Genomic DNA, 20,790 nt, shown 5'->3' with positions numbered 1-20,790 from the left:
TATGGAAAAGAGTTATGGAAAAGAGTAATGTTGGACCCATGCACTGCACATGGGATTGGCTGTGGCTATCGCCATTTTACTCAAAATAGTGGAATATTAGAGGATTCCATATGTCGAAATGAAAAAATGCAATATTTTGGAGGTACTGTTTCATCAAAATTTCAGTTATTATGGTCATTTCAACATTTTACACCCCAAAATGGCCAGCAAATTTCATGGAAAATTAAAATATTTGATTGAGATTTTGGTATCTCAAAATTTTCGGTCTGATCAAAATAACCTTCTAAGACAAGATTTAATACTATGCTTGAGATTTAAAATGTAATTTGGAGCTGTCGGATATAGAAAGGAAGGGATGGGGTAGCGGGTAGGGAGAGGGCTGCCAACTTGTGGCAATTGTATTTAATGGGAGCCTTAATAGTTGAAAGTGCAAAGGCTTCTCCTAAAGTACCCAGATATAAACAACCCCAACCAACACAACCCTGAAGAAGAAATTGTGATGCTAGCTTGCAACCTGGTTCGTCTATCGGTGGTATGGGTTTTTAATCTGTAGAGATTCCAATGGTAACCCTCATGTTGATGTATCAAGTCCAGCAATTTTCTCGGAGCCTATTTTCGGTAAGGCTTTGCTTCATTTGATCTCTAAAGGGTACGAGACGGTGCTAATTGAATCTAACAACCAAGGCATTATTTCCTGTTTGCACTAGGGAATTCAATCTTCTACTTTGATCATTAGATCTATATTGGAGGATATTCAGTTCTATTGTTCCTACTTTGTTTCATGTAATTTCAGTTCTATTCCAAGAGAGATTAACAGCATAGCTAACTCCCTTCTTAGGACGGCCCGGTCAGTGATGTGTACGACTGTTTGGCCCAACTCCAATCCATAGATTAAAGATATGTGTTTTATCCTCTGTTGTCCATGTGTGATTCACGTTTACTATGAATAAAGTCTTTTTCTATCCAAAAAAAAAAAAAAAAGATAAATTTTTTTTTTGAAAATTGTTTTATATATACCTTAAAAAACTTCAGAGAATAATACAAGAGGCAATTAAAAGAAAATGCCAAGTTCTAAAACACCTATATAGGTGTCATTCAGACACTCCCTTCTCTAAATTATCAAAATCACCATATATTCTTTGATTTTTTGTCTTTTCATTTTTCCTTTTAGATTACACCTTCATGTCATCTCAGGTATATTTCTTAGTTGTTATTCCTCTGCAATCTGATAGATGGCAACTAAATGACTTCATATTCCCTCCCCCCTCAAAAATAATAATAATGAAGAACAACAACAACAACAAAGGACTTCAACTGATACTAAAAGCAAAAACACTATATTGTTTGGTTCCAAGTTTGAAATTGTCTCAGCATCCTGCAAGTAGAATTAGCAATCTTTTTCCACATCCCAGATATGGGAAACTAAATCAGCTCATAGAGCCAAGGACAGAGACAAAGGAAGAGGCAATCAGTCAATCACCTAGGGTCAGATGTAATCTGATTGTACAATATATATATATATATATATATATATTTATATATATTTTGCAATGTACCTTTCCAAAAGATCATACCCATGGAAGTATAGAGCTTCAATTTCTGCCCTTTGACCACTCTGAATCATTGACAGTAATTCTTCTCATAGAACCAAGGACAGAGAAAAAGGAAGAGGCAATCACCTAGGGTCAGATGTAATCTGATTGTACAATTTTTTTTGCAATGTACTTTCCCAAAAAATCATACCCATGGAAGTATAGAGCTTCAATTTCTGCCCTTTGACCACTCTGAATCATTGACAGCAATTCTTCTCTGTAATTCTCCTACATATCAAAGACACAGTCAGACTGCATTTCAAAGAAGGCAGCAATATCCACTGCAACTAATTCGATGCTCTATGGCTTCCATAACATGATACAGGAATGAATTTGCGAAGTCTTAATTCAGTTGGATGTTGTTGGGTGTTAACCTGCAGCACCTCAGAGGACATCAGGCTTTTAGCTATTTGCAGGTCACGTGGCTTCAGTGGAACTAATGATTGTTCAGGTATAAGCGATAGATCATCTCCTCGCAATCCCAGCCACTTGACGTTGCAAGCTGACAAGAAAAAAGATACTGGATACTCATATATTTCATTTATACTTAAACGCCATTTGGTGTAACCATAATGATGATGGAATTAGAAACAAGAAATACCATATCTGTATGCCTCCAAACCCATTCCAATGCTCCCAAACTTGAAGGTGCATAGTATAGCTAGTCCTGCTGGGTTCCTTCAGAAAGTTCAAATATGAAAGTTAGTCCAGAAACTCCATTGCAATGACATTATCAGACTTCCTCTTTATTCCCACCAGTCAACCAGTGCTACGATTGGAAGATTTGGAAAAGCACGGCTCATTCGATATAGAAGTAACCTGTTATTAAATTTTACACAAGGAATATAATCAGCAATCAACCAACAAAAAATCAGTAAGTTCTGAAGTCAAGATGCAAAAGTAATACTTCAAAAATTGGACTTAATTATCGTACAAATCCAAAAGAGATGCAGTTAGGCTTTCGTTATAGTGGCATCCACATTTCTTTAGTTTCTTCATTTTTGAGAATTACCTAGTTGCAATGTCCGGATATCCCTTGGCCGTGACAAGTATGCTTGGAATTTGATTGAATATCTGGTCCTCAGCTAGCCTTTGGAATATAGCATGCTACACAAGTTCAAATGTACAATTGTAAAAACTGCCTTACAGATTATTCATATAGAATTAACAACCCAAATACCTTTTTCTGCACAAGATAAAACATTATAGATTATTCATAAAGAATTAACAACCCAAATACCTTTTCTACCACAATAATATACCGAGCGTCTGACTGCATGACCAACTTCTCTATCACATTCAAGTCGCCTGTAATAGCATGCCCAGAAGAGCCACAAGCAGAGCAGTCCACAGTCTCTTGGTTTGTCTCCTTCATTTATGTTTCAGATGTAATGAGGTAGTGACATAACCACTACACATGAATTCATTGGGAAATCAACAGGAACTGACAATATCATGTATTAGGTGACATAACCACTACATATGAATTCATTGGGAAATCAACAGGAAGTGACAATATCAAATATTAGGTTCCCTGCTAATGACATCTGGTTTTAGGATGCCTTCAATGGTGATTTCAAAGGCAAGCCAAGAATACTAGATCTACCTATCCACAAACATTAATTACCGATTACAGGAAACTCATCAATGAACTATAGGCAGTTCAGGTGCAACCCCTTCTGACTGTATTTTGGAGGTGCACACTAACTCTAGACATAATCAGTATTTGGGAAATCAAACTCAAAATATTGGGGGAAAGGCTGAACCTGGAATGCTCTTACGTGGCTGAATTCTTTGAATTTTAGAAGGACTAGGTTACTTGCTCAACAATTTTACACAACCTAACTGAGTCACAGCTCTTCCATGTTTTTGTTTGTGATAATGTGCAGTGCAAGTTAAAACCTTGGGAAGGAGCTTCAAGATAGATGTATTTGGGGAGAAAGATATAAAGAAATGTACCTGCAACAACAAACGCCCAATGATAGCTCCTCTGCTAGATGCCATGATACCAAGACTGTAACGACTGCAATGGAGGAAAGCAACAACATCTGCAGCATTAACAGTCCAAGTTCCCATTAATAATCCAATAAGGAGCTCATCTTAGAAAAAAAAAAGCAGTATGCATAAGGATGATCCCAAATGTTAGATGAAGAAATTGGGCGAAATTCTAAAGATGCAACCGGACAGTAATTGACCTTGGATCGTTCTATTGACTTCCAATTGAGAAGTGAAGTAATCTGGCGAGCTACAAAGCAACTTATAGAAAAGCTCTCTCTGGGTGACTCTCTTCTCTTGAGTCAGAAGTCGAAAACATAACTCCATGACTTTCCACACTGCCGGGTGAAAGAATGGAAGAAAAGAAGAAGCGGAAAACAGTTTAGCTCAAGAACAAAGTCCATTCCCTGTAGAATTAAAGAAAAGTAGAAGTTCGATTTTCACTACCTCTAACAAAGGCCTTGGCGGCATTGGCTCGCATCAGAGATCTCGTGCAGAAAGAGTGAGAGAGGAAAATTGAGGAAACATCCGTCATCAATCCACGGCTCACTCGGCTATTATTTGACGTCCTACTTATCTACTTATGGAGTCAGTTCGGATTTTAACTAAAAATTTTCCATGAAAATGTCGATTTCATTTGAAATAATTGAGTCACAGAGAACACAAGGGACATTACAATATTTCTTAATACAAACGATCGGTTCAAGTTAGAATGATCCACATAACAGGAAAGCCTCTTCCGAAACACAATTGACAATATTTAACCACAATTTGCTCTACTTATTAGTGGAATTTTAAACTATCAGTCAAATATGCAGGTTTTGAACCTGAAAATCTTTGAATTACAAGAGGGAAGGAAATTAAAGAAAATCCTAACCAGAGGGAGGTCGGTGATGGCCGGATTCGAAGAATTCAAGATCTTGAGAAAATTGAGGACTGCGACTTCGATTCTAGCTCGTACCTGTACCAATCACATTTGGGAGAACGATTCCAGTTGGAGAAGAAGCAGAAGAGGAATCAAGAAAAAGTAGAAGGCTTAATGATAATTACCACTGAAGGTGGAAGTATTTCTGCGTAGCAGAGTTGCTGATCAGAATAGAACAAAGACGATTTGAAGAAATCCGCCATTGTTGTAGGCTTCAAGTAGAATTTGAAAGCGAATTTGGGTGTGTTGGAGATAATTAAATTTGAATTGCAATGTGGAAACTGGAGACGCGTTAAGCTCCGTATCGGAAGAGAAGAAATGAAGTCTAGAGTCTAGAGTCTAGACTGTCTAGTAGTTGGATATTTTCATTTGTATTTACCAAAAAATATAGATTATTTGTAAAGTCTCAAAAAGAAGTTCCCTCCAAAAAGAAGTTCCCTCCACTTGTAGAGGACGGTTTACCCACCATCCTAGGTTTCACAAACCCTATGCGGGTTTTGGTATATTCCAAAATACCCAGTGAGGAGGGAAATTCGATTCTTTGTAATAGGGGTATTTTAATAATTATATGTTTTTAGATACCTTTTCCCATGACGTGATTTGATTTAGTCTATTTATTATCCTCTTCATTTCCTAAAATGTGGCAGTACGGTAGTGCTAAGTGGAGATGTTGACACTTGGCAGTTGCCGCATCCAATGGTCGAGCTCATTGATATGAACGATTGGATGCGACAGATCGCGATATCACATCTCCACCTAACACTACCGCACTGCCACACTTTAAGGAATGAAGAGGATAAGTTTTCGATTCCATTCAGTGAGCCCAACTTTGACGTAAGGATTCAGATCCGCTAGGTGCGGCTGCTTGTCTGGCCTGTGCTGCGGACATCTCCACCTAGCACTACCGCACTGCCACACTTTAAGGAATTGAAGAGGATAAGTTTTCGATTCCATTCAGTGAGCCCAACTTTGACGTAAGGATTCAGATCCGCTAGGTGCGGCTGCTCGTCTGGCCTGTGTTGCGCAGACACAGGGCCATGCGCAAAGACCGCCTTATCTCTCTGCTCCGACACCTTGCTCGAGTGGAGGTAAGATGGTCTTTGTGCGTGTCCCTGTGTCTGCGCAGCTCAGGCAAATCCTTGACGTAAACATGTAATCACTGCCCTTTTCCGTGAAAAAAATTGATGACTTGACCTGAGTACGACGTTGTTGTTTGTTCATCAAGGGATCAGAACTCTATCGAATTATTCCTATCAAAAAAAAAAAAACTCTATCGAATTTATCGAGCTCACCTGATGGCAGCCAGAGAAGGAGAAACCAGTGAGAAGCCCAAGAACGTAGTTACTGCTCCAGTCTTCGTCGATAATGACTCCTTACGTTCTACCCTTTCCTACCCATCTCTTCTCAAACACCTTCAATTTTCTCTACCCGCCACGAACTCGATTCAATCCCCAATTCGCCAAAACTATTCCATTGATTCCTCATCGTCTCTGCTCCTAATGCCATCTTGGTCTCTCTCTTCTTCGCTCCCCTACATCGGTGTCAAGCTCGTAACCTCTTTTCCCCAAAACTCCGCTCGAAACTTACCCGGAATACATGCAACTTATGTCCTCTTCAATTCGGTTACAGGCCAAACTTTAGCTTTCATGGATGGAACTGAATTGACTCTATGGAGAACTTCATGTGTATCTGCTCTAGCTTCCAAATTCTTATCGAGAGAAGATGCCAAGGTACTCGTGATGATCGGAGCGGGTTCTTTAGCTCCGCACCTCATCAAAGCTCACCTTGCCGTTAGACCCAGTTTGAAGAAAGTGATAATTTGGAACCGAAGGGTGGAGAGAGCTAGTGATTTGGCTATCAAGTTACAAGAAGAGGAAGAATTAAGGGGTGTTTCTTTTGAGCACAACGGGTGCTTGGATGAGATTATTGGGTTGGGTGATATTGTGAGTTGTGCGACGAGCTCTGAGATTCCGATTGTGAAAGGTGAGGCATTGAAGGCAGGTGCCCATTTGGATTTGGTTGGATCTTTTACGCCTTCAATGAGGGAATGTGACGATGAGGCTGTTAAGAGAGCAAAAGTTTTTGTTGATTGTGAGGCTGCGTTGGTGGAAGCTGGGGAATTGGTGGGTGCTTTTGAAAGGGCACTTCTTTCGCCGGGAGAGATTGGTGGGAGATTGGTTGATTTGATCAAGGGAGATAAGGTTGGAAGGGCTAATTCTGATGAGATAACTCTGTTCAAGTCTGTTGGTTCTGCTGTTGTCGATATCCTGGGAGCCCAACTGGTATATGAGACTTTCATGGATGTTAAATTTAAAGGCTAGGGTTGATTCCTGTTCATTTGCTTTCATTACATCCATGTCTGAGGATGGTATTTATAGCCTAATATTTATTCTAATTATTCTATGTTGGATGAACTATGGAGGGAAATTTTATTCTACAATGTATTCCTTCTGCTTTAATTGCATTTATTTTGGTTCCTTAATCTTTTGTTTGTCTGTTTTTTTGTTTCACTTTGCTCCCGGGTGGACGATACTCCTTTCCCCTGTCATTCCTATTATAATTTGTCACTCTTTCTGGTTCCTTAAACAAATTTATCCTTTTCAATGTATTTTTCAGTTTAACACTTTGTTTGTGTGCATTGCACTTCTAACACATGATAGAGAGCAGTACTATTGATAAATGTGTAATTTCTTATTGCTTACCTCCAAACCAGGGACACGATCCCAGGTTGCAAATTGCAATATTAGGGTTATTATCCTTAAGGTACTGTAAATACAGTTTCTTAGATCCTTTGAACTATGTAATTGCCTGAATAATAGTATCAGGACCTCTCTACCATCAAAATTAAAGCTTCTGACTTCAAGGTGAACAACTAAATATTGTAGAAGACCTACTGTTGTACTATTGGAACATCTAACTTGTCAGGTGCATTTAGAAGGGGAAACTTCACCTGCTGCAACTTAAATAAGCTGATTAACATGCCTTCCAGGATTTCATGGATTGTCCTTCTTTGCATAAGTTTTGTCCAGAGTCCCACGTCATGCCTCAGATGAAATCATTCTTAGGATAAAGTACCCTTGCAGAGGTGCAGTTTCAAAAAGATTAAGACAGAACAGGTGTTTCAGTTTATAGAGCTCTTGGTCAGTCTTCCCAAAATTGTTGAATAATTGAGGCTTAACCTTGAGCAGAGCCGATGTAAGAAAAACGATATGGGTGTCTAGGAATATTAAATAGCCTTCAATTGGTTTTCTCCAGTTCATAACTACCACATAGCCAAGTGGATCCATATTTGGTGGAGTTTCATTAGATTCCCACCTTCTGCATTAGATGTATTCATTTCATGATACTAGAGCATTCCAAAGACCCAACAGGGGTTGCAAATTGAGCCCCCCCCCCCCCCCAATTCTCTCTCTTTTACCCCTGCTTCACTGAGAAAACAATGGGGCTGAATTAACAGATGGTAAGCCCTCCTATGTCATTCTCAATCTGTAATTTGATCCCCAAGGGATTTGAACTGTTGCATGTCCATTATGTTCTTGTGTCTTTGGCCTTGTTAGCTAACTCATCTGTCACCATGTTTGCATTCAATTAGCATGCTTGGTGGAAGAATCTATATTTAGGTGTGCCATCTTATCTATATCTTGGCAAGCATGCTATCCTCTCAGTGGGTCATCCACAGCTCCATTAATCTTGTTGTGCCTGTAAAAGCTTGAAAGCCAGTTAGTACAATAAGAGGATATCTGAGCTCAAACGGGACTACTAATCCCCTTAATTAATGGGGTCTCCAATGTTATTTGATGTCAAACCCCATTCTCTGATTGCTTGAAACTTGTTAGATAATGCTGGTGTTGGCCAAAAGCAGAGCATAAATATAAAAAACAGGTTGCATGACCAATCTTGTCGGAGTGTTTAAACCCTCCAAGCCTGCCTTCTCTCCTAATAAGTTTCTGGCTAAGTGGACACCACGAAGTTTTAGAATCACAATGTCTCCTATAAACATGATGGACCTATCATCCTTAGTAACTAGTTTCTGAAGTAATAATTTCATAAACAAATGAGATGTGTTATACCCTATATACTCAATAATGATAAGGTTTTACCATGGCCTAGTAGAAGGTGATAAAGTACATCTAAGTTCTGATATCTGAGTAGTAGTTTTCATAATTCCAAATGAAAGTTGTTTCTCAGGCAGAAAATTTTCCTTGATTTGTCACAAAATATGCTCTGAATCTGAAACTGAATGCAAAGCAAGCTCCCTATGCATTATGTTTCTGTGATTCTGGGTTGAATTTCTATAATTATCCAAAACTGAATGCAAAGCAAAATGCACATGGTGTAGCTTGTAGTACCTCTCATCAGCTTATTTTCCTCCATAGGAACCGGCACTTTCACTGGAAAAAAAATGTTATTTGTCCACCCCAATTGCATATTCTAAATCCGATGGGGAGTTCCATCAAAGAGGTTGTCATGTTGGATATTCCCAACTGGAAGGAATACATGTCTGCTCCCCTTCACCCAGCACTTTTTCCTTATGGCTCTTCAACTTCCCAATGTCTTATGCTTGTGAAATCTGATAGGTACCTCTTGACTTCCCACTTCCCTAGTTTCATTGGAGTCTAGAAGTTGGAAGTTGGATTTTCTATGTATGTAGATTTTCCTTTCCATGACACCCTCTTTACCTTTGTTAGACCAAACTTCAATTTTTTCTTGCTTAATTTTCTTGATCATTGGATACATGGCTTCACAAAATCTGCTTTCTATATCTTCCCAAATGCTTACTCAAGGAAGTTCTGTTTGAAACACCTTCCCAAAGAGAGGATGTGATTCATTTATTCTGTCTCAAAAGTGAAAAAAAAAAAAAGTTGGGGAGAAGAAGACGCTGAGTATACAAGATGTCATGGTCTTCATTCCTGATTTGCAGGGTCCCAGTAGAGAAGGATCACCATAGTACTCTTAGTGGTGTACTTCTTGAGATCATATTGACATGTTCTCAACACTTTTGCATCGGATCATCTTTATCCAGGAGGACTTTAGTCCACTTTTTCTTACTTTTAACTTCGTTCAATCTTTCTTTTGTTCCTCTTGATTCTTTAGTTCATTCATCATCTTTCGTTAAGGAAGAAAACATTGCAGCTGAATCTACCTTTCCCAATATATTTAGCAGGGAGTGTTTTTAATAATTACAGACTGAAATGATTTTAGGAGTAACAGAATGTCAAATCATAAAGCAAACACAAACCAAAGCCATTCCAGAGAATGAACAAGCTGCAACCATCGCTTCAACTGAGTTGAGTCTGTCAGATTTCTATGTACTTGAAGCTTTTTCTGCTTCATCTCTAATTCCTTCTTTAACTGCTCGCCCTTTCGCTTCAACTGCTGAATCTAATATACCATAGTTAGAGAGTAGAAAATTCAAGATTCCCCAAACGGATACATGATACCCACCTCGCTTCATAAGTTTTTTCCAAGGTAAAGGAGGAGGAGGCTGAACATACATATAGAACCCAAAACTAAGAACCTCTTGAGGTATGATTTTAAAAGCTCATTATTTTTCAATAAGTCACTGATTAATTCTTGAAAGGAATTAGCCACCAAATTTTTAGTATTCAAATCCTAAAGGAGTCGCTAACCAAATCCTGTGTCTATGAACAGATAAAAAATAATTGCCAAAAAGATTCAATTATTTTGTTTACAAAAATATCAGTGTCTCAACTTGGAAAAGACGATTAAGAAGGTCATTAGTCAATAATCCCTTATTAATGCACTTTCAAAGAATGATTTTGAATTTTGGGTGTGAATAAGAAAAATTCCATGGAAATTGACTCGAATGTGCATTACAATAAAAAAATTCTTTTGTGAAGATAGAAAGCTACAGCTTTTGTAGTCAAAACACCACTTCTAGAAAAAGGGCAAAAAAAATTTGATCCTAAAGTCTAGATTGTGGAACTCTAATTCAAGTAATGTGACTAACAATATTGTGAGAAAATAAAGATTCCAATCTAAAAACTCATAGACAAAACGAAAGATGGTTAACCTGAACCTGTTCAGGTACTCTAGAATTTGGTAGAGAAGGAATCCAAGGATCGGACCGAATATGAACATTGGATGAGCAGATAAAGGGATGCAAGATTCAGATTTGGAAAACCCAAGGCTTGAAGAATGCTCTGTTGTGTTTGTAATGAGCAGTTTTTACTAAAATGGATGTTCCTTTTCTCAACATTTATTTGTTGTCCAAAGACATCCTCAAAAAGAAAACGTGTGAGATTGGAGGGACTATCTAGCAATCTTAATACCTTTAAAATTACTCTTCTTGAGCCATCCAGGCATCCTTGAAAGGCCTTCCATAATAAATAAGAACAAAAAGAGGGATAGTGAATCACCCTGTCTTAGCCCTCTACAAGGACCAAACTGCCGTTAACCCCTTGATGGAATAAACCCAAGAGATTTCATTGCAGAACGAATGGAAACTCCATTCAGCTCTATAATAGGTCTTAGACATCTATCTTTATTGTAGCATAACTAACTTGCCCGTTTTATGATTCATATAATGAAAATTCTCATGAGCCAAAATTATAACTCTATTTTTTCAGTTGAAATATACGGATAAAGAATGCTAACTAGTCGTTGAGCGAGGCATGTACCTGCGTCCATACACAATTGCATGCAAAATGATCGATGCACCCTTAATTTTATTTTTTTAATTGAAATATAGGGATAGAGAACGCTAACCAATTGTTGGGCGTGGCGTGTATCTGCGTCCATACACAATTGCGCGCAAAATGATTGGCGCACCCCCCTTGAAAGGCGGAAAGGACTTGGGATGCGACGATCATTTTGCACACACTTGTGTCTGGGCACAAATACACGCCACGACCAACAACCAGTTAGCGTTCCTTTTCCCTGAAATAAAATATTTCATCCACCATTTCTCTTCATCTGCCTCTATGATCTCATCATTACTTCCTTCCATCCTCTATTGATGAAAATCTGGAATACCCTTTTCATTGTTTCGGAAATCCCATCCAAGCATCAGAACCCATGAGTGAGGAGATTCTCTCTTAATCATGGGTGACGAGAAACTCGATCCATATATTGATCTCTCCCATTTTACCATGCTATATTTTTCTTATTCTGCTAAAAGAGCACTGTGAAAAAATTTAACTCAAGTTTATATATTAATTTATGCTAGCACCCTGTATGTCTATCTCTCTCTTCCCCTCTTCCCCCTTTGAAGGGTAAGGGAATCATTTCAAAGGGGAAAGAGAGAGATAGACACATATGGTACTAGCATACGATATACCACAAGCATACCCATCCCTCTCCCTTTATTTATTTATCTATTTAATTGCCAAGTCGCAATTCTAAGCCACAACCCAGGTAAAACATTGTTCAACATCTTTGGGTTGCAACTTTAGTTCAACATAATTCTGGAAGTGCAATCTTAACGATTTTCATTGTTTTTCCCTTCTGGCCAATCTCTTCATATATTCTACTACCACCTTCTAAGTGTCCCCATCACTGATCTACTCCCTCACCTAAGCATCTTGAACTTAAAACATCGAATAGAGTTTGGACAATGAGAAAAAATTGTATAGATACCATCACACAAAAGAGGCAATGGGTTCCAATATCTACTATTTGCATTTCACATAAAATACATAATCTACAAGTCAGTTAAACAATCGCTGACCGGCTAAATTCATTTTTAAGCCTCAATATTATACATCATACAATAAAATAAATTCAAATGTAGAATTCTAAAAATGTCAACATTCCTTCTGGTGAGCTTGTTGCCATTTCTGCGCTTGTTGGACCCTTGGGAACAGTAAATCATGAAGTTGCCTCTCAGCACTATACTCTGAAGTGGCCTGTGAACACACTCATTAAGAAAAAGGTCAGAAAAGTTTTAGCAATAGCAGTTTTGCATTGATACAGATTAGAGAATGCATTTAAATTATCTATTACCTATCCTTTAAGTTTCAAATACTTCAGATAAACAAGGTTCTTAAGATTGAAAGAAAGATGACAGTGTAAAAAAGGAAACCACATCACATCTAAAAAAACTAAGGAATCAACACAAGACAAACTTCATAAATCAGAACCAAGAACACCTAACAAAGAAAAGACCAGACAAGGACTCTAATTCGATCTCTTAGGTTTCAGTTGGTCAATTTTGGGGATGTACCAGCATGACATTCAGTCTTCTAAAGTATTTGTGCTAAAGATCAATAGCACATAAAACAAATCTTCTAAAAGAAAACAATTGATTGCAGGTCAGTGTTTTAAGGGTTGCTCTATTTCCTCAAATGGATACACTTCATGTGGCACTTATATGGGACCAAGTGCCACACAAGTATTTTGGAATAATACAGCTGAGTCTTGCAGCTCATCTGAGTTGGTCGTGGTGTTCTCTGTGTGATTCCATTTCTGATCTCACAAGCCATACAGGAAAGATTTATAAGATGCAGCCATCAGCAAAGTTCAACAGCTTTACTGCAGCATGTCCTAGAGGCCTCCCCCTTATAACAATGTCATCTAATTGTTTCTAGAACATTTCTGACAATGTGTTGGGTTGATAGCCTTCTCTATCTTTATATTTTCTGCCAGATAATCTGACATTAAAAATACCATCTTATAACAAGGTCAGAAACTTGGAATTGAAGGAACACATTAAAAATGGCCTCTTACAACAAGGTCAGAAACATAGAATTCAAGGAGCATACAACTCTCCTCCCTCCCCAGAGAGAGAGAGAGAGAGAGAGAGAGGAATGCATATCTTAAAGTTGAAACATAAATTTAATTGTAGGCAAAAATCTCAATCACCAAGATACAATTGCCACTTACCCGTGTATTAAATGCAAACCGCAGGTTCTGGACTTGTGTTCCTGAGCAAACCCTCAAATCAAAACCAAGACTATCAACACCAACAACAGTTACCTCCTGTAATAGTTGAAGCGTTACAGATTAAAAATCTGAGATACACACTGGACAATAATGGGAAATCTTTTGAAGACATTAATAAACTTTTCTATAAAGTTTCCTCTCAGCATACATGTCTACACATGTACTGATGTACTAATGGACAGAAAGCACTAACCATTTCTATCAAAGTTCATGAACATAAATAGGATACTTGTGTAAAATGTGCCTAATTCCATAAGGCTAATGATTCAAGAGTTCATTTCATCTGTCATGCACTTCAACATGTCCATTCTGTCTTAAAAGTAATAGACTGGAAGCACGGTCATAATGTTAATATTGTTCCATGAGGTGCATGAAATCAAGCATAAACACATCAACAAAGGATATACAGTAATAAAGCACCATCTGCTGTCAAACCCTTTAAGGATAAAGGTATGATCAACACATCAGCTGAGATATTTACTAACTGAGAAAAGCTAGAACATGCAACGCAAATCATCTGGTGTTCATTGAAAATTCCTATGACATCGAAAGAAAGATAAAAAGCTATTTCAGAAATTTGATGTTGTTTCACAAGGAACCAGCAAAATTACATGCTTCAAACTTGAATACAGTGAAGCAATGCTTTACCTTCAGCTTTCTTTATCACATATTTGGAGATAAGAATCAATCATTCAGTTCAGCTCCCCAAGACAATACTAGGTGGAACCACAGAGCTTTAATGGGCATTGAGCAGAATACACGGGCATACACAGTGCACAAGGCTCCCTCCACTACGGGGTCGGGGGAGGGTCATAATGTACGCAGCCTTACCCCCGTTTCGCAGAGAGGCTGTTTCCCGACTCAAACCCACGACAACTAGGCCACAATGGAGCAAATTTACCGTTGCACCGACATTGAACAGAGTATGTAGATCCTAAATCAGTAAAATTGTTTTGGTGCACCACATTCACAGAGGGCCTTATTTCCCTTATTTACAGGAGAATCTACTGAATGTGCCTCTCCAGCTTAGATTTTAAACTGTCCTAGCTCCAAGACTCTAAGATCTTATTAAACACATCTAATACTGTAAGTGATTATATATTATACAATAAATAAGTGATTATGAATAAATCAACGTCGGGCTAAATGAAGACTATAATATCATGTTAAATAAGTGCACACATTCATACGTTTATTACTATAAAGAGACATTTCTGGATCCTGTCAACCAATACATCCTCTCTTGCTTTGGATGTAAACAATCCAATACTTCCTCAACACCATAGTAAATAAATATCATTTAATGAAGCAAATAATTGTGAATAACTAATAAATATTTTACAAATTTAGACTCTTCCCCTGTGGCCCTTATCAATAAAACAACAAGATGGATCCTTGCCCTCCAATCAGCTCTATTTGAGGTCATACTTGATACAAGGTCTGATCTATACATGTCTTCCCTCACCACTTCCTAGGGTCATTTTAAGTCTGCCCCTAGCTCTTTTAGTTCCTTCAATCTGAATCAAATCACTCCTCCGTACTGGAGCATCCAAAGGCATCTGTTGAACATGGCCATGCCACCTCAAACAATTTTCTTGTAGCTTATCATGTATCAGAGCTACTCCCAAACCATCTCTAATATGATCATTCTTTACTTTCTCCTTCCTAGTTTTGCGACACATCCATCTCAACATCCTCATCTCCGCTACACCGAGTTTATCTATATGATGCTTCTTAATTGCCCAATATTCCGCACCATACATCATAGCCAGTCGTATGCTGCCCTTATCAATAAACACAAACATTGCTACTAACCCACAGTCAATCCAACTCCCGTTTCTACAATCTAGCAGACTACTATATGAAAATATTGAACTGCCACCACATCATGTTACAAGCAGACGTATAAACAGACTCATACCATAGTTGTCATGGCGCCGCCATGGCGTCCTGGCGCTGGAGAAGCACGCATGGCGACCTACGCCATGGCGTCCCTCTTCGATTTCTTCTTCCTGTCTCTCTTTCCCTCTTCGATTTCTTCTTTCTGTCTCTCTGTCTCTGTTTTGCAACTAAGAAGTCGCCAGATCTGATTCCAGGAATTAAATACTCCTTGTTTAGTTGATTTCTGTGATGAGTTCTTGCTGGAATAAATAGAACATGATGTGGCGATGCTTCGCCTGAAGGTTTAGACTGGACCGAGAAGAGTTGAAGGAGTTATCTCCTTCGTGCTTGTATTTGTTTTCCGTCCCAGGATCAAGTCGTAAGGTTGAAGACAACCATAAATCCATAATCCGATCGTGGGTTATTACAAACCCTTATTTTTTCCTGTTTCCTAACGTACCCTTCTCTTCTTTTATTCCCCTTTTTCCATACTTTACACATCCCTCCAAGTTTACCCTTAGTCATTAAATCAAAACCCTTTTATGCCCTTTCTTAGATTCTGCTTAATTACAAGATTGCCATCCTTAAAACTTGAGAAACAATAGAGAAAAAATAAAACATGGCTTGAGTATACATCTAATAAAACATTAAAAATAGAGAAAATAAAAAATAAAACTTGGTCGACATGCTCGCCATGGCAACGCCATGGCGGGCGACATGTCGATATATCGACGTGACACCCCTCCACCGACTTGGATCGCCGTGACGCCGTGACAACTATGACTCATACACCAAACTCATCAATGACCCTGGAGACATGTTTTCCCTTTCCAAGTATGGAAATTAGCACTCTAACAGACAGCTGCAGGTAAGCCAAAATTTCGAAGAGCTGGGACCGAAACAGCAAGAGCTCCCATAATCTCTTTGCAGGATGCTGTACCCAACATGAATAGCTCCAAACTGAACAAGATCACCATTATGACAACTTCACGGTCATAAAAAATGTTCATCGGAAGAGTTTAAGAAGTAAACTATGGGCTAAAAGATGGATTCATTTTAAATCACCTTCCAACTTACAGATTTCCAGCACTATGAGTGACGTACATTTGAATGTTTGCATATAATCATTAAACTTGGAATAGGAGATTCGGAATTTAATTTACAAATACTAAATGCAATACCTCTACTTTAATACCCTTGCATCTCCAACAGAGAGACTTCAGGGCTTGTGTGATCTTTTCTCCACCATCTTTCAAGCGAGAAATAATTTGAGCTGCTGAATGGGCAATGGCATCAGGTCTGGCTTTCTGGAAATCATTAACATCAACTGCAGTCTGTAGAAAAATTACAGAGTAAGATAATGTTTGCACTTTCAAAGAGTGCATCCATCAATGGCCTAGGCAAAATAAGAATCATCAGCCTAAAACTTATATGGGATACAAACAAAAACATGATTAGGCATGAAAGTGTAGAAACATAAAGCATCAGTCTATTTCTCAACCACATCTGCATACTGGTACATCTGAAAACATCAAAAGAATGAAGACAAAAAAGCAAAGGCCCAAAAAAGTACAAATAGCAGCATTGGAGAAAAATAAAGTTATCCAGGCAATAAAAAAGTACAAGCAAAATACACAAACATAGATCATACAGTAACAGTTGAGCAAAGGCTGGATTGTCATTGTGGGCCTACAGTTCAATGATCAGCTCATGACACTGGAAAACCTTTTGCATAAAGGCCACAACCCAGTGCAAGTCCTGCTTTTGCAAGAGCCTGGGAGGGGTGGAGTTGGGTTGGTCCTAACCCGAGGGAATTCCACCCACACACGAAGTGACTGCCCTCAGACTCGAACTCACCCCCCCCCCTCTTCATAGTGGCAACCAAAGTCCTGGCACTCAAGTCAAATGGCAGCACATATCTCTTTGAGCCTTCAACAAGGGTAATTGGCAGAGTATTTCCTTGCAGAGATGCCTATGTAATTTGGCATCTAAACATTTAAAACATTTTTTATTGGCAAGAAATCATTTGTCGGGGGTCCACAATAATAACAGATGTATACCTATTCTTATATTGATGAGTTTATGCATAACACTGGAGAACCACCAATATAACTAAGACGAAGCTCTCATAATATTTACATTTGGATCAAACCAGGAAAAAAAAAACGTCCACAAGTACAGCATGAGTATATGTTTCAATCACATGGTAGCCGTGCATCCTTTAAAGATAATGCATCAAAGGTAGCAAATAGATGCAATTAAACAATGTCCAGTCAAGAAGCACAAAGATAGCTCAGAACATGCCTGATGTCCATGTGATGAAATCAACTCTATCTTGATCATCTCTAGCTTGAAAAATGAAGTCCCAGGTCTAACTCTCTCAGCTTTCTCCAGTCCATCTGCCCAAACTGAACCATCTTTAGAAGAGGCTGACTCATGGTGATGAGCATTAACCATGCCAATACCTTCCAGCTTGTCAATTTTCCCAACCTGATTTTGGTCATCCTTACAGGACTTATTGCCTGATATATGCTTTTCGATGAGAGGGTGCTCCTCAGCAAAGGCAGGTCTAAGAAGGCCTTGGATGGCAAGACCAGCTGGAGGTTGATCAATACAATCCATAGGGAGATCCGATGCAGCCTGCAACATAAGGGCCAAAGTTTAATCCAACCATGTCAAAATCATTTTTTAGTCTCCAAGTAAAAAAGATAACACAAAACAATATTCAGGAGGAGGGGTAAGGGGAAGAAAAATAACACCATACCACACTGTTCAACATATATTCTAAACTGTATGACATATATTCTAAAGCACTGTAAAAAACTACACCCCATTTGAAAAATTAGATGTAATCAGAATGAATCAATTACCTCAGCCAGCTGACTAGCAAAATACATTGGGTGTGAAGAACGCATCGTTTCCAATTTTGCCCAGTCGCCAAGAGCCTCATCGGAATCTGATTCACCTTCTTCATCCTCAAGAATTGCAACCCAGTCCTGTCAATAAATGTATAAATATAAGAACAAATGATTATTGAAATAACATGTGGGAGATATGAGCTGAAGTTTCCTAACATACATAGGCACCCTTAAATTTAATCAGGCATAAAAATAAACCTTTTCAGAGTCATCTTCATCTTCATCGTCATCATCATCATCGTCATCTTCATCATCGTCATCAATATCATCACCATCTCCTTCTGTGATTTCTTCAATACCAAAATCAATATCAGTTGGCCCTGCTAGATCCATCTCGCTAAGCATTTCCGCAGTATCCAAACCTATTATTACTTGCTGCATTGAGCAGAAGGGTTTTCACTAAAACATCATGGATTCCACAATCAATATTAGTAAAATGTTATAGAAAGGAAGTGATTGATAAGTCTATACCACAAAGTTATTCTCAGAAACTAGCGTATCCAGAATGCCTTCATCATTGTTCACCCGGAAGTAAATATCTGATGATATGCCACAGAGTTTTAATGCCCCAGCAGAAAACTGAGAGTACCAATCTTATATGCAGTGTGAAGGAAACTTAAGCAAATCAGTCACATATGTCTTCAAGAAATGCGAGTCATCTGACTTACTTCCATGTTCATCAGTCACGTAAGGCAATTCGGGCAAAAAAATGTTTTCGTGAACTTCATCATTGATCAATGCTGAAAACATAAGTGTTGCTTCCGTGTTCACCTGTGTAAGACATATTACTTGATAATAGAATGTCCGGTTGAAAATGGGATAATTAATGCACAAGGAATTGCTAACAAATTAGTAAGTACGGGTCTCATTTTCTTTCAATTAAAAGGATTTGTGTAGTACCAAGTACCTCAATTAAGGTTCTGGTAGTTTCAGCAGCTGTGAGTCTCGCGTCTCCACCATCCTGGGACGTGGATTCCGCTATCTCTTCGTATGGGTGGTAATTCTGCCTCCCATTACTCTCTAAGGGATCTGAAGCCGAGCTTGAGTACTCTTCAGTTGCCCTAACTCTGGTCCGGGGATGAAGAGAGTTTCTCATTGTGAAAGAACAACCATCTATAAGCCTCCGAGCTCTGATCCTGAGAATAAGTTTCGATACGAAGAAATACTAAATTCTTAACTCCCATAATAATGATGGGCTTGGAACAGTTCATCGAAGAAGTTTGAAAAGATTAATAAAGCAAAAGAAAAACCATGATACGTCGAGGCAGCTGGCGTGGGACAGACGACGGAAGGCGCTGTGGACTCCGGTAGAGTCGTCGGAGCTCGAAAAGGGGCGATAGTCTGCATTTGACAAGTAACGATACCGAAAGATGTAGTTGAAAACGAATTAGTTCAAAAAGGAATGACAGGAAAGATGATCTTGAAGAACAAGTACTTAGGGAGACAGAGACAGGAAGAAGAAGATAAGTACGCACGCACTTGCTATAGTGACGGAGGAACAACAGCCGCCGACGACGCCTGTGCAAAATCCGACTGCCGAGGCTGAATCGATCATCGTCATCATCTCTCTGTTCACAATCTGAGATGCGCGAGCTTCTCTCACGCGCGTTAGGGAACGAAGGGATGCGTTTATCCACAGAGGTCACACAACCTATCCAAATTGGGAGGAGCGTTTCCGGTTTAGGGCCAACCGGTCCAACACCATATCATACCAAGCGGTCTAACCCTCCCCACCTAGGGAGCTTGCTATAATTAGTATACACCTAGCTTACCAAAAAAAAAAAATAGTATACAACTATACTCAATAATACCCTTCTAACAATGCCTCTAATTTGACCGGGGTTTCCCTTCTGGAAAATAATCCTCTCAAAATCTTAAAAGTGCTCAGACATCCAACGGTTCAAGTTCATTGACCTAGATCGTTGGATGTTTGAGCTACCAGGTATCAACATCTCCACCCGATACTACCACACTGCACACTTTTAGGAATTGAAGAAGATTAAAATCTGTTTTGCTTCTCCCCTGGTTGGGAATTGGGAAGTAAATTGGTTCATGAGCATTTAAGCCGCATCTGGTAACACTTTGGTAGAATGTTAAATTGTTTATGGTGCTTTTAACTTTGTGAGAGCATTAAAATATGGAAAGCAATTTAAAAATATTTTTGACAAAAAGTTTTCTTTCGTCCAAATGTTTAGGGCATGGTAGAAGCAAAGGGTTGACCCACACATATTTTTTGGAAATTAGTTTTCTAACCCAGAGTTTGGCGTATGCCACACTCCGGGATAGAGTTATTTTTTCCATATGGGTGGGGTTGGAAATGCAATGACGAAGATTTGAACTAGAGACTTAACTCTCGAACATGTCTCGACGAGACAAACACAAACTATCAAACCAAGTTGGTTTTTGTGTTCATCCACAAATCTACTGTCATCATTACTCCCCCTCTACCTCCATGGGTTTCTATTTGAATTCATATGCGATATTGGACATAAAAAACTTAATGAAGGGTTAAAAAAGAAAAGAAAAAAGGACTGAGTTTCCCTTCAACCACGATGAATGGGATCCCATTCACTGT

The 20,790-nt window shown here is 38.8% G+C and overlaps 3 protein-coding genes across 9 annotated transcripts; 1 reads left to right on the top strand and 2 right to left on the bottom strand.

Moving 5' to 3' along the window:
- Positions 1 to 1,174: 1,174 nt before the first annotated feature.
- LOC122648932 (meiotic recombination protein SPO11-2) lies at positions 1,175 to 4,762 on the bottom strand. 5 transcript variants are annotated; one of them, XR_006331148.1, is made up of 13 exons: positions 4,638 to 4,762; positions 4,465 to 4,548; positions 4,035 to 4,164; positions 3,788 to 3,925; positions 3,552 to 3,640; positions 2,833 to 2,961; positions 2,605 to 2,699; positions 2,349 to 2,411; positions 2,194 to 2,270; positions 1,967 to 2,094; positions 1,680 to 1,820; positions 1,310 to 1,375; positions 1,175 to 1,248 (listed from the first exon to the last, which is right to left on the bottom strand). XR_006331148.1 is itself a non-coding variant. In XM_043842250.1 (11 exons), the coding sequence occupies exons 1-11, from the start codon at positions 4,713 to 4,715 to the stop codon at positions 1,686 to 1,688; spliced, it is 1,146 nt and encodes a 381-aa protein (XP_043698185.1). In that variant the 5' UTR covers positions 4,716 to 4,762; the 3' UTR covers positions 1,657 to 1,685. The 5 variants fall into 5 exon arrangements, 4 of the variants coding, with proteins under 4 accessions (XP_043698185.1, XP_043698188.1, XP_043698186.1 ...); XM_043842250.1 differs by lacking the exons at positions 1,175 to 1,248; positions 1,310 to 1,375 and having other exon boundaries at positions 1,657 to 1,820; XM_043842253.1 differs by lacking the exons at positions 1,175 to 1,248; positions 1,310 to 1,375; positions 1,967 to 2,094 and having other exon boundaries at positions 1,657 to 1,820.
- A 1,018-nt stretch (positions 4,763 to 5,780) lies between these two features.
- LOC122649096 (protein SAR DEFICIENT 4) lies at positions 5,781 to 6,919 on the top strand. The gene has a single exon (XM_043842458.1). It carries the CDS (start codon positions 5,808 to 5,810, stop codon positions 6,831 to 6,833), a length of 1,026 nt encoding a protein of 341 aa, XP_043698393.1. The 5' UTR covers positions 5,781 to 5,807; the 3' UTR covers positions 6,834 to 6,919.
- A 5,215-nt stretch (positions 6,920 to 12,134) lies between these two features.
- Positions 12,135 to 19,849, bottom strand: LOC122642523 (uncharacterized protein At3g49140-like). Of its 3 annotated transcripts, none has more exons than XM_043836028.1 (11): positions 19,695 to 19,849; positions 19,466 to 19,556; positions 19,123 to 19,351; positions 18,884 to 18,986; positions 18,687 to 18,808; positions 18,414 to 18,590; positions 18,168 to 18,293; positions 17,602 to 17,937; positions 16,479 to 16,631; positions 13,357 to 13,452; positions 12,135 to 12,380 (listed from the first exon to the last, which is right to left on the bottom strand). In XM_043836028.1, exons 1-11 carry the CDS (start codon positions 19,777 to 19,779, stop codon positions 12,279 to 12,281), a joined length of 1,620 nt encoding a protein of 539 aa, XP_043691963.1. In that variant the 5' UTR covers positions 19,780 to 19,849; the 3' UTR covers positions 12,135 to 12,278. The 3 variants fall into 3 exon arrangements, with proteins under 3 accessions (XP_043691963.1, XP_043691970.1, XP_043691976.1); XM_043836035.1 differs by having other exon boundaries at positions 18,426 to 18,590; XM_043836041.1 differs by having other exon boundaries at positions 18,687 to 18,754.
- Positions 19,850 to 20,790: the final 941 nt, after the last annotated feature.

Source organism: Telopea speciosissima, chromosome 1 (assembly GCF_018873765.1).
Source record: "Telopea speciosissima isolate NSW1024214 ecotype Mountain lineage chromosome 1, Tspe_v1, whole genome shotgun sequence".
Taxonomy (NCBI): Eukaryota; Viridiplantae; Streptophyta; class Magnoliopsida; order Proteales; family Proteaceae; genus Telopea; species Telopea speciosissima.
Note: the sequence above shows the minus strand (reverse complement) of the source record. Positions and strands in the feature narration are given on the sequence as shown.